The sequence below is a fragment of the Amblyraja radiata genome, chromosome 6 (assembly GCF_010909765.2).
Source record: "Amblyraja radiata isolate CabotCenter1 chromosome 6, sAmbRad1.1.pri, whole genome shotgun sequence".
Lineage (NCBI taxonomy): Eukaryota > Metazoa > Chordata > Chondrichthyes > Rajiformes > Rajidae > Amblyraja > Amblyraja radiata.
Window position 1 is genome coordinate 8,500,494 of NC_045961.1, and position 13,376 is coordinate 8,513,869.

The window sequence follows — 13,376 nt, forward strand, 5'->3', positions numbered from 1 at the left end:
AGAAAAAAAAGGCCCACGTTCCGCTCCGTTGCGTACTACACGTCAGCCCATTGCATTTAGCAGGAGTGGTCTATCTTGCTCCGCTATAGGATCTTTGGTTTACACGCAAGTTCCTCTAATCCAACAATTGGCGACCTGTTGACGAGTTTGCCTTGTTCCTTTCTGCCAGACACACACATCTCCATCATGCAGCAGAAGGTCGACCGGCTGGTGAGGTTGACGGAGAGACAGGCGTCCGAGGAGCAGCCCAACGAGCTGGGCAACCTGCAGGAGAAATGCGAGAGGTATCACTGCGGCCCCTCACTCACTCACTCACTCGCTCGAACCTAGTGTCAGAGAACTCCGCAATAGAGACTTTAGAAATTCTTGCTATTGAGGGAGTGCAGCGTAGGTTTACAAGGTTAATTCCCGGGATGGCGGAACTGTCATTTGCTGAGAGAATGGATCAGCTGGGCTTGTACACTCTGGAGGATGAGAGGGTATCTCATTGAAACATATAAGATTATTAAGGATTTGGACACGCTAGAGGCAGGAAACGTGTTCCCGATGTTGGGGGAGTCCAGAACCAGGGGCCACAGTTTAAGAATAAGGGGTAAGCCATTTAGAACGGAGACGAGGAAACACTTTTTCTCACAGAGAGTTGTGAGTCTGTGGAATTCTCTGCCTCAGAGGGCGGTGGAGGCGGGTTCTCTGGATGCTTTCAAGAGACTTTAGAAATGGCCTTTCGGCCTACCAAGACTGACATAGATTCTTGTGTGGGAAGGAACTGCAGATGCTGGTTCAAACCGAAGATAGACACAAAAAGCTGGAGTACCTCAGCGGGTCCGGCAGCATCTCTGGAGAGAAGGAATAGGCGACGTTTCGAGTCGGGACCCTTCTTCAGACTGAGAGTCAAGGATAGGGGAAGCGAGAGATATAGACGGCGATGAGAGATAAAGAACAATGAATGAAAGATATGCAAAAAAGTAACGATGATTATGGAAACAGGCCATTGTTAGCTGTCTGTTGGGTGAAAACGAGAAGCTGGTGCGACTTGGGTGGGGGAGGGATGGAGAGAGAGGGAATGCCCAGGCTACTTGAAGTTTAAGAAATCAATATTCATACCACTGGGCTGTAAGCTGCCCATGAGAAATATAAATAAGTGTGTAAGAAAGAACTGCAGATGCTGGTTTAAATCAAAGGTAGACACAAAATGCTGGAGGTAAAGGGAAAGGTGTTGTTTCTGCAGGGGAAAGTACCCGGGGAGGGGGCGGTTTCGGTGGGAAGGGACGAGTTGACCAGGGAGTTTCGGAGGGAACGGTCTCTGCGGAAAGCAGAAAGGGGTGGAGATGAGAAGATGTGGCCAGTGGCGGGATCCCGTTGGAGGTGGCGAAAATGTCGGAGGATTATATACTGTATGCGATGGCTGAAAGGTGAGGCAGAGGTTCACCTGCACCTCCTCCAACCTCACCTACTGTATTCACTGTTCCAGGTGTCAACTTCTCTACATTGGCGAGATCAAGCGCAGGCTCGGCGATCGTTTCGCCCAACACCGTCCGTCTTAACCTACCTGATCTCCCGGTGGCTCAGCACTTCAACTCCCCCTCCCATTCCCAATCTGACATTTCTGTCCTGGGCCTCCTCCATTGTCAGAGTGAGGCCCAGCGGAAATTGGAGGAACAGCACCTCATATTTCGCTTGGGCAGCTTCCACCCCAGCGGTATGAACATTGACTTCTTTAACTTCAAATAGCTCTTGCTTTCCCTCTCTCTCCATCCCCTCCCCCTTCCCAGTTCTCCCACTAGTCTTGCTGTCTCCGACAACATTCTATCTCTGCCCTGCCCCCTCCCCTGGCATCAGTCTGAAGAAGGGTCTCGACCCGAAACGTCGCCCGTTCCTCCTCTCCAGAGATGCTGCCTGTCCCGCTGAGTTACTCCAGCATTTTGTGTCTACAAGCGAAATATGAGATGCTGTTCCTCCAATTTGTGTTTAGCCTCACTCTGAAAATGGAGGAGGCCTAGGACAGAAAGGCCAGTGTGGGAATGGGAAGGAGAATTAAAGTGTTTAGCAACCAGGAGATCAGGTATGTCCAGGCAGACAGATTCTCGATTAGTACGGGTGCCAGGGGATTATGGGGAGAAAGCAGGAGAATGGGGTCGAGAGGGAGAGATAGATCAGCAATGATTGAATGGCGGAGTGGACTTGATGGGCCGAATGGCCTAATTCTGCTCCTAGAACATAAGAAGTTTGGGGGAGTTAATTTTCCCGTTGTTAGTTTGAATGTGGAATTTTTCTCTTTGACTTGTGTATTAATTGGATGCTTTGACTACTTCTCCCCCCCAGTTTGTTGAACAGACTGCGGGATACCCAGAAACAGTGTCACGAGCTGAAGACCGAAAAAAGTCAGACCGAGCGAAAAAGTGATAAACTCGAAGAGGAAAATGGCGACCTATCGTGCAAGGTAATGTTCAGTTTAAAAAAACAAACTTGTGCTGCAACTAATCCTTGCAACAAAACACTGAGTAAATCTAATCAAACCAACATTTATTGTCATCTTGCAAAGCAACAGTTGTACAGTGCAAAATGAGAAGACGTCTCCCAGGGAATACCGGAGCATCCGGAAGTGGCGGCGTTGCCTTGCAGCTGCGGCTCGCCTGCAGTCCGTTTGTCTTTTCTGTTTTTTGTTTTCTCTTGTCCCGTTGTTGCAGTTTATTTTGGTTTGTTTAGTTGCGTATGTGTGGGGGGGGGGGGTGGGTGTAAAATGGTTATTGACTCTTCCTTCGGGGGGGGGGGGGGATGCGACCTTTCCTGCCTTATCCCCCGTCTCCGTGTCCGTCTGCGCTGAGGCCTATCGCGGAGCTGGCGGCCTCCAACTGCGACCGATCTCGAGACTGTGGAGGCAGAGCCAGGACTTACCAACGAGGCTGGCCGCTTTCGGGGCTGTGGTTGCGGGGCGACCCAACTTCCGACCCGACTTTGGAGCCTCGGAGGCTCGGCCGCGGGCCAGTGGACGACATCATCGGGAGCTCGAGTTCTGTTTTCCGGAGCTCCCGCAACAACAGCTGCGTCCGCTGGACTGGAGGGCGGCAGCTTCGGCAGCTTCGACCGCCCCGGGCCGCGGAGTTTGAACCGGCCCGTTTGCGGAGCTCGGATTCAGCCGCGGGACTTAACTACCATCACCCGGCGGGGTCATAACATCGGAGGCTTCGATTGTCTCAGCGCAGAGGGAGAGCAAGGAGGGAAGAGACAATGACTTTGGGACTTTAAACTGTGTTGAGTGTTTGTTATTTATTCTATGTTATGACTGCAGGCTAAACCATTTCAATGCACTGAAAAGTGCAATGACAATAAATTGAATCAAATCAAAATCAAATCAATCGCACATGAAACTTAAACATTTCACACATAATAACAGCAAAAACAATCCAGTCCCTGATGAAACAATATAAATAGTTAAAAGCAGGTAAAACAGCAACATTAAAATACAGTAAAAACAGTCATTAAAATGTCCAGCGCAGCTGATTTGAGTGGCCAGTGCCAGAGTTATTAAAATGTCAGTGCAAATCCGCAGAATCAGGTGGAGTGACTGTTTAGCAGCCTCACAGCCTGTGGCATGAAGCTGTTTAGCAGTCTGATAGTCCGGGCTTTGATGCTACGGCATCTCTTGCCTGATGGCAGGAGATCCAGGTGTATGTGGAGGGGGTGCAGTTTGTCCTTAGCTATTCTCAGAGCCTTTTTCAGACAGCGGCTCTGGAACAGTCCTTGTACCGAGGGTAGGGAGACGCCAATGATCCTCTCTGCTCCCCTCACTATCCTCTGGATACTTATGTAAATGTGATATTTCAGTTATTTCTTTTTAATTACTTTGCTAAATTTTCTAAACACCTGTTTTTGCTTTTTTATTATGGGGTATTGTGTGTAGATTGATGATAAAAGAAAAAGAATTTAATCCATTTTAGAATAAGGCTGTAACGTAACAAAATGTGAAAAAAGCGAGGGTGTCTGAATACTTTCTGAATGCAATGTAGATATATGATAAAGGGAATAACGTTTAGTGCAAGGTAAAGCCAGTAAAGCCTGATCAAAGATAGTCCGAGGGTCTCCTGTGCGGTAGATAGTAGTTCATAAGATCAAAAGGTCATAGGGTCATAAGTGATAGGCCAGAGTAGACTGGATGTGGAGAGGATGTTTCCACCCGCGAGAGAGTCTAGGACTAGAGGGCGCAGCCTCAGAATTAAAAAGGGAATGAGGAAGAATTTGTTTAGCCATAGCGCTTGTTTCAGGGAGTCATAAGGAATAGGAGTAGAATTGGGACATTCAATAGACAATAGATGCAGGAGTAGGTCATTCGGCCTGTCGAGCCAGCACCACCATTCAATGTGATCATGGCTGATCATTCCCAATCAGTACCCCGTTTCTGCCTTCTCCCCATATCCCCCTGACTGCTATTTTTTAAGAGCCCTATCCAGCTCTCTCTCGAAAGTATCTAAAGAACCTGCCTCCACCGCCCTCTGAGGCAGAGAATTCCACACACTCACAACTCTCTGTGCGATAAAGTGTTTCCTCGTCTCTGTTCTAATTCCATTCGGCCCATCAAGTCTACTCTGTCATTCAATCATATCTCTCCCTCCTAACCCCATTCTCCTGCCTTCTCCCCGTAATCTCTGACAACCGTACTAGTCGCGTAGTTGTTGGCAGAATGTGGCGGCAGGTCTACCCGGCAAAATGACCAGCTTTGTTTGGGGTCACGATAAAATATATTTTGCTGTTCATAACTGCAGAATCATGCGGTGATTCACCGTGTGATGAAATACTTCTAAATATAGTTAAAGAAGCAGGACTGTGCAAAGGCGCTTGTTTTGTTACCAATCTCACGTCAGGCACGTGCCGTGAATAATCACTCAGGTGTAGGCACTGGGCAGTCAGTCGACTTTTAAAAATCGTAAACAACTTCTGCAGTTGTACAGGGCCCTAGTGAGACCACACCTGGAGTATTGTGTGCAGTTTTGGTCCCCTAATTTGAGGAAGGACATTCTTGCTATTGAGGGAGTGCAGCGTAGGTTTACCAGGTTGATTCCCGTAATGGCGGGACTGTCATATGCTGAGAGAATGGAGCAGCTGGGCTTGTACACTCTGGAGTTTAGAAGGAGGAGAGGGGATCTCATTGAAACATATAAGATTGTTAAGGGCTTGGACACGCTAGAGGCAGGAAACATGTTCCCGATGTTGGGGGAATCCAGAACCAGGGTCCACTGTTTAAGAATAAGGGGTAAGCCATTTAGAAACATAGAAAATAGGTGCAGGAGTAGGCCATTCGGCCCTTCGAGCCTGCGCCGCCATTCAATATGATCATGGCTGATCATCCAACTCAGTATCCTGTACCTGCCTTCTCTCCAAACCCCCTGATCCCTTTAGCCACAAGATGAGAACGGAGATGAAGAAACATTTTTTCTCACAGAGAGTGGTGAATCTGTGGAATTCTCTGCCTCAGAGGGTGGTGGAGGCCGGTTCTCTGGATGCTTTCAAGAGAGAGCTTGATAGGGCTCTTAAAGATAGCAGAGTCAGGGGATATGGGGAGAAGGCAGGAACGGGGTACTGATTGTGGATGATCAGCCATGATCACATTGAATGGCTCGAAGGGCCAAATGGCCTACTCCTGCACCTATTGTCTATTGTGTATTGTAAAATTCCGCCCATGCGCAAATCGGCCCTGTAGGCAATCAGTCGTCTTTTAAAAAATCTTAAAAAACAGCTCTTCCTCTCAACCCCATTCTCCTGCCTTCTCTCCATAACCCCTGACGCCCATAATAATTGTTTTAAAACTTGCCTCGCACTCCTTCATTAATCTTTCCCCTTCTCACCATATACCTATCCCCTCTAGTAACATAGAAAAGTAGAAGGTAGACAAAAATGCTGGAGAAACTCAACGGGTGAGGCAGCATCTATGGAGTTATGGAGCGAAGGAATAGGTGACGTTTCGGGGCGAGACCCTTCTTCAGACGGAAGCCACCACCCCCCCCCCACCGCATCATCAGTCTGAAGAATGGTCTCGACCCGAAACGTCACCTATTTCCTTCGCTCCATAGATCCTGCCTCACCCGCTGAGTTTCTCCAGAATTTTTGTCTACCTATTTTTCCAGCATCTACAATTCTTTCTTAAACATAGAAACATGGAAAATAGGTGCAGGAGGAGGCCATGTGGCCCTTTGAGCCAGCACCGCCATTCATTGTGCTCATGGCTGATCATCCACAATCAGTACCCCGTGCCTGCCTTCTCTCCATATCCCTTGATTCCGCTAGCCCCCAGAGCTCTATCGAACTCTCTTTTAAATTCATCCAGTGAATTGGCCTCCACTACCTCCTGTGGCAGGGAATTCCATACACTAGACAATTAGTGATGGACTTTTCCACCCAGGGAAAAGTTCATAAGTGACAGGAGTAGAATTAGACCATTCGGCCCATCAAATCTACCCCGCCATTCAATCATGGCTGATCCTTTAAGAAAGAACTGCAGATGCTGGAAAAATCGAAGGTGGACAAAAATGCTGGTGAAGCAGCATCTATGGAGCGAAGGAATCATGGCTGACCTATCTCTCCCTCCTAACCCCATTCTACTGCCTTCTCCCCATAACCCCTAACACCCCATACTAATCAAAAATCTATCTAACTCTGCCTTAAAAAATATCTACTGACTTGGCCTCCACCGCCTTCTTTGGCAATGAATTCCACAGATTCACCACCCTCTGGCTAAAGAAATTCCTCCACATCTCCTTCCTAAAGGAACGTCCTTTAATTCTGAGGCTGTGAGCTCTGGTCCGAGACTCTGCCACTAGTGAAAACATCCTCGCCACATCCAAGCCGTTCACTATTCTTTCCTGTGTGAACCAGCGTCTGCGGTTCCTTGTGTCTAGACCATCTTTCTTGCTGTGTTAGTGGGGTGGATTGTGAATAATAGTTTGGTCAGGGAGGAGGGCGGTGTGTGTGTGTGTGTGTGTGTGTGTTGGAGCAGTGGATCGGGGGTTGTGGCAGCATGGGGAGCGGGCGAGCTGTGGATCACCGATCGATGTTTCGGCCGTTTTTCCACTTTGTTTCCTCAATGAAGCCCAACAAAGGCTCTTGTTTCCACCGGCCAATCGCCTCCTTGCTGGCCACTGATGTCACTGAGAGGTTTTAACTTTTAGTTTGGAAAAGTCAAAAAACCCTCGCTCTGACTGCTGGACCTCGGTAGGTCAACAGCTCTGTGTGTGTGTGTCTCTGTGTGTGTGTGTGGGGGCCTCTCCCCTCTCTCTCTCACTGTGCGACGCTATCAGTAGGCCCCCAGCCGCCTGCCGCTTCTACGGCGAGGAAGAGAACCGTGTTCCATGGGGAACCTCACTACCAGCGCACGCTGCCCTCGGGGGCGGCTGCTATGGAGAGGAGACGGTCGCCCACCTCTTTGCAGAGTGTGGATTCTCAAAGAGAGTCTAGAAGGTCTGCAAGGGTCCCTTTATCCCGAACAGCTCCGTCACAGAGGACTCTGTGATTTACAGACTGTTCCCAGGGACTCATTCAGAGAGTGCTGCTGGAGGGTCATCAACTCGGTGAAAGACGCCCTTTGGTCTGGCCCGAGCGTTGTTGACCACCCAGCAGAGCGAGATGTCCGTCGGGGAATGTTGCCGACTGGCCCGCTGCAGACTGCAGGAGTACGTGCTGAGGGACGCACTGAAGCTCGGTGCAGGCAACGCCAAGGCTCGGTGGGGGAGGACCACAGCCTAGGGTCCTTCCGCTGCTGGACATGGGGGCAGGGTGTGGTGGAAACGCCCCTCAAAATACGGGAAGGGATTCCACGCCAGGGGGCCACATGAGTGGCAAAGGTGGTGGGGGGGGGGGTAAAATTGTGATTTGGAGAAACTGTATTGAATATGTACAGCCTCCGAGAATGTCGGGTGGAGTTTTGTAAAGATCATGTATTGTATATATTTATTTCCCGGGATGGCGGGACTCCCTGTCCGTCTGCTCCTGGGCCTGGCCAAGATGGCCACTCGTGGGTCCAGGCAGCGGGCGGTTGAGTGTTTTGTTGATAAAGTTGGCCTTGTATTAATCTGATGACCGCTTGTTTGTAAACTGTCAACATAGGCAGCCTTTGATCATGTTAATACGCTGTTCATCAGTCAATGAAAGTAAGCATGCAGGTACAGCAGGCAGTGAAGAAAGCGAATGGCATGTTGTCCTTTATAACAAGAGGAGTTGAGTATAGGAGCAAAGAGGACCTTCTACAGTTGTACAGGCCCTAATGAGACCACACCTGGAGTATTGTGTGCAGTTTTGGTCCCCTAATTTGATGAAGGACATTCTTGCTATTGAGGGAGTGCAGCGTAGGTTTACAAGGTTAATTCCCGGGATGGCGGGACTGTCGTATGCTGAGAGAATGGAGCAGCTGGGCTTGTACACTCTGGAGTTTAGAAGGATGAGAGGGTATCTCATTGAAACATATAAGATTGTTAAGGGCTTGGACACGCTAGAGGCAGGAAACATATTCCCGATGTTGGGGGAGTCCAGAACCAGGGGCCACAGTTTAAGAATAAGGGGTAAGCCAATTAGAACGGAGACGATGAAACGCTTTTTCTCACAGAGAGTGGTGAGTCTGTGGAATTCTCTGCCTCAGAGGGCGGTGGAGACTGGTTCTCTGGATGCTTTCAAGAGAGAGCTAGATAGGGCTCTTAAAAATAGCGGAGTCAGGGGATATGGGGAGGAGGCAGGAACGGGGTACCGATTGTGGATGATCAGCCATGATCATATTGAATGGCGGTGGTGGCTCGAAAGGCCAAATGGCCTACTCCTGCACCTATTGTCTATTGTCTATTTCTCAAATAAAGTCTATTACGAAATAAATTAAAAAAAGTGTTCCATGGTGGCGCAGTGGTAGAGTTGCTACCGAATGTCCTGCTCCTGCACCTATTGTCTATTGTCTATTGTACGTATGTTTTTATTTTTTGAATAAATGTATTTGTATCATTTTTTTTAAAGTGGGCCCCTACGCAGGGCTTCTCCCCCTCTACACCGGGGAGCTGGGGTGGGGGGTACTGCACCAAGGAGTCCCGTGCAACCTGTTTCCCTCGTGGTTCACCTGCCTGCCACTGCTGCGGGCTGGAAGAGTCTGTACCACGTGTATATGGAGTGTGTGAGGTTGCAGCCCCTGTCCCAATATCTAAAGGGGCTGCTCCTTGCCTTCTGGCTGCACTTCACACCCACCATCCTCATCTTCGGACACCCTGTGCTTAGGGGAGAGGGTTTGGGGCTGAGGATGTCCTGGATGGGTTGCTCCTGGGCCTGGCCAAGCTGGCCATCCGCCAGTCAGGCGGTAGAGGGCCCGAACCGGCTGCCTGCCCCTTTTCCGGGGTAACGTCCGCGCCCGGGTGATGTTCGAGAGGGACAACGCGCTGTGGATGTTCGAGAGGGATAACGGGCACCCTGTGGGATTTCCGGTTTCGTTTTATATTGTACTGCAAATATTATTTTTAATAATTGATTAAATTATTTTTCGTTTTAAAAAAAACTTCAGTGCTCCCTCACTGACAGTGTGCAGTTTTGAGGGTTGCCTCACGGGGATAGGAATCCGAGGGGTAACTTTTTCGAACAGAGGGTTGTGGGTGTATGGAACAAGCTGCCAGAGGAGGTAGTTGAGGCTGGGACTATCCCATCGTTTAAGAAACAGTTAGACAGGTACATGGATAGGACAGGTTTGGAGGGATATGGACCAAGCGCAGGCAAGTGGGACTAGTGTAGCTGGGCCAATGTTGGGCGAGTTGGGCCGAAGGGCCTGTTTCCACACCGTGTGACTGTGACTCTGTGACACTCCTTCTCTCTCACTGCCCCCTCCCTGGCCACACTCTCATTTCACTCCTGCAATCGGGAAGAAGGTACAGGAGCCTGAAAACTGTCACTCGTTACGGTGTAAGGGGTCTATAGACACTAGGTGCAGGAGTAGGCCATTCGGCCCTTCGAGCCAGCACCGCCATTCAATTTGATCATGGCTGATCATCCCCAATCAGTACCCCATTCCTGCTTTCTCCCCATATCCCCTGACTCCGCTATGTTTATGAGCCCTATCTAACTCTCTCTTGCAAGCATCCAGAGAACCGGCCTCCACCGGCCTCTGAGGCAGAGAATTCCACAGACTCACAACTCTCTGTGAGAAAAAGTGTTTCCTCGTCCGTTCTAAATGGCTTACCCCTTATTCTTAAACTGGCCCCTGGTTCTGGCTCCCCCAACATCGGGAACATGTTTCCTGCCTCTAGCGTGTCCAAACCCTTAATAATCTTACATGTCTCAATAAGATTACCTCTCATCCTTCTAAACTCCAGAGTATACAAGCCCAGCCGCTCCATTCTCTCAGCATATGACAGTCCCGCCATCCCGGGAATTAACCCTGTAAACCTACGCTGCACTCCCTCAATAGCAAGAATGTCCTTCCTCAAATTTGGAGACCAGAACTGCACACAATACTGCAGGTGTGGTCTCACTGGGGCTCTGAACAACTGCAGAAGATCGTCGGTCACTGGTTGGTTGGGCAAATGATGCTCTAGTCCAGGACCAGAGGGCATAGCCTCAGAATAAAAGGATGTACCTTTAGAAAGGAGATGAGGAGGAATTTATTCATTCAGAGGGCGGTGAATCTATGCCGCAGAAATTCAGTGCCACAGAAGGCTGTGGAGGCCAAGTCAATGGGTATATTTAAGGCAAAAATAGACACAAAATGTTGGAGTAACTCAGCAGGACAGGCAGCATCTCTGGAGAGAAGAAATGGGTGATGTTTCAGGTCGAGACTCTTCTTCAGACTGGTTAGGGATAAGGGAAACAAAGGATGTGGAGAGATAAAGAACAATGAATGAAAGATATGCAAAAAAGTAACAATGATAAAGGAAACAGGCCATTGTTAGCTGTTTGTTGGATGAAAACGAGAAGCTGGTGCGATTTGGGTGGGGGAGGGATAGAGAGAGAGAGGGAATGCCGGGACTACCTGAAGCTAGAGAAATCAATGTTCATACCGCTGGGGTGTAAGCTGCCCAAGCGAAATATGAGGTGCTGTTCCTCCAATTTGCGTTTAGCCTCACTCTGACACTGGAGGATGCCCAGGACAGAAAGGTCTGTGTGGGAATGGGTGGAGAATTAAAGTGTTTGGCAACAGGGATTAATAGATTCTTGATTAGTACGGGTGTCGGGGGGTGTTATGGGGAGAAGGCAGGAGAATGGGGTTGAGAGGGAGAGATAGATCAGCCATGATTGTATGGTGGAGTGGACTTGATGGGCTGATTGGCCTAATTCTGCTCCTAGCACTTATGACCTCCGGTTGCCCCTGCTGCTTGGCGGGGGGGGGGGGCGGTCAGGGATTTCGGGGGGAGGGGATGGCTGGGGGGTGGGGTTAGGTGTCATGGTTCAGGGGTTTCGGGGGTTTATAGGTCAGGGATGTCGGGGTCAGCGATGTCAGGGTCAGGGATTTTGGGGTCGGAGGGTCAGGGATGTCGGGGGGGGGGCTCAGGGATTTTGGGGTCGGGGGGGTCAGGGATGTCGGGGGGGCTCAGGGATTTTGGGGTCGGGGATGTCGGTGGGGGGTGGTTAGGAGTCATGGTTCAGGGGTTTCAGGGGCTGATAGGTGAGGGGAGTGTGGGATGTTGGGTTTCCTGTGCCGTGTTGAACGCCCTGTCTCCATCTTGCGCTGCAGGTCCGTGACTTGGGCAGCCGGCTGGCACAGTCACAGAAGGCCCTGAACGACCTGGCGGATGAACACGATGCAGCCATGCCCCTGTGGGAGGAGAAACGCACCCAACTGCAGAGCAACCTACACGTGGCCCTGTCGGATAAAGTACGACATATCACAGTGCGTGTGGCCATGTACACCAGTGTGTACGCGTGTGACCGTTTGTGTGGGACTGCATGCGTGTGTGTGTGTGTGACCATATGTGTGTGTGAAAATGTGCCTTTCTGTTTCCTATTAAATTGTAAGCCCATGTCCTCTGGTCCTCAATTCACCTACTCTGGGCAAGAGACTCTGTGCGTCTACCCGATCTATTCCTCTCATGATTTGGTACACCAAGAAGATCACCCCTTACCTTCCTTTGTGTGTCTGTGTTCCTGTGTCTGCCGCTGTGTGTGTGCGCGCCTGCGTCTGCGTGTGTGTGTCTGTCTGCGTGTGTGTGTGTGTGTGTCTGTGTGTGTGTATGTCTGCCTGTGTGTGTGTCTGCCTGTGTGTGTGTCTGCGAGTGGGTGTGCGTGTGTGCATATGTGTGTCTGCCTGTGTGTGTCTGTGTGTGTGTCTGCGTGTGTGTTTGTGTGCGTGTGTATGCATGTGTGTGCGTGGCTGCGTGTGTGTTTGTGTGCGTGCGTGTGTGTGTCTCTCCATGCTGGTCTTAGATTGATGAGAATGTATGTGAGCAATGTTTCTCGAGTGTGTTGAATAATTCTGTCTGATTGTGTGATTGAGCTGTTCACCATGCTAGGATTACTGCCGTCTGTTGTCCATCTGTCTGCTCCCCCCTGAGGCCGGTTCTCTGGATACTTCCAAGTGGGACAGGGGCATTAGAGTTTATAATACTGTGTTCGAGCATTACAGCGACAGAGTGCAGATGTTTTTAAAGTACAAGGGCCACAATCAGGTAGGTTGGAAGATCAGGACTACACCATAGCTTATGGGAGGATCGTTCAGTAGTCTGATAACAGCAGGGAAGAAGCAGTTCCTGACTCTGGTAGTACGTACCTGCCGGCCTCCACCGCCCTCTGAGGCAGAGAATTCCACAGACTAACCACTCACTTTTTCTCACAGAGAGTTGTGAGTCTGTGGAATTCACTGCCTCAGAGGGCAGTGGAGGCAGGTTCTCTGGATGCTTTCAAGAGAGAGCTAGATAGGGCTCTTAAAGATAGTGGGGTCGGGGGATATGGGGAGAAGGCAGGAACGGGGTACTGATTGGGGATGATCAGCCATGATCACATTGAATGTCGGTGCTGCCTCGAAGGGCCGAATGGCCTACTCCTGTGTCTATTGACTTCGCACAGACGGTAGTCGGGATCGAACCCGGGCGGGTCTCTGTCGCTGTAAGGCAGCAACTCTACCGCTGCGCCACCGTGAACTGAAGTGCGTGGGAGATGCTTTGTAGATGTCAGTCTTGGTCTCCGTGCGAGATGTCCAACGTGTGTCTGCGGTGTTAAATCTCACCTCTTTGTCCTTTGTGTGCATGTGTGCGTCTGCGCCCGTCAGAAATTGATGGAAGAAAAGATACAGATATTGGAAGGGAAGATATCATTGATGGAGGACCAACTGAAGGAGGCAGGCGAAGGTTCGAGTGGGATGAGAGGCGAGGTGATGGCTGATGTTCTTCAGGTGGGTCACGCCCCTAACCTTGGCATCGGGCTCCGCACGGCCT

The 13,376-nt window shown here is 50.1% G+C and overlaps 1 protein-coding gene across 1 annotated transcript in view; it reads left to right on the plus strand.

Annotated features, from left to right (window-relative positions):
- numa1 (nuclear mitotic apparatus protein 1) overlaps window positions 1-13,376 on the plus strand; it is a 98,766-nt gene that overhangs the window by 53,367 nt on the left and 32,023 nt on the right. Inside the window, exons 12-15 of the mRNA XM_033023398.1 lie at window positions 170-284; window positions 2,323-2,440; window positions 11,681-11,821; window positions 13,211-13,333. Of these exons, the coding sequence (XP_032879289.1) occupies window positions 170-284; window positions 2,323-2,440; window positions 11,681-11,821; window positions 13,211-13,333 (497 nt within the window). The remainder of the gene's footprint in view (window positions 1-169; window positions 285-2,322; window positions 2,441-11,680; window positions 11,822-13,210; window positions 13,334-13,376) is intronic.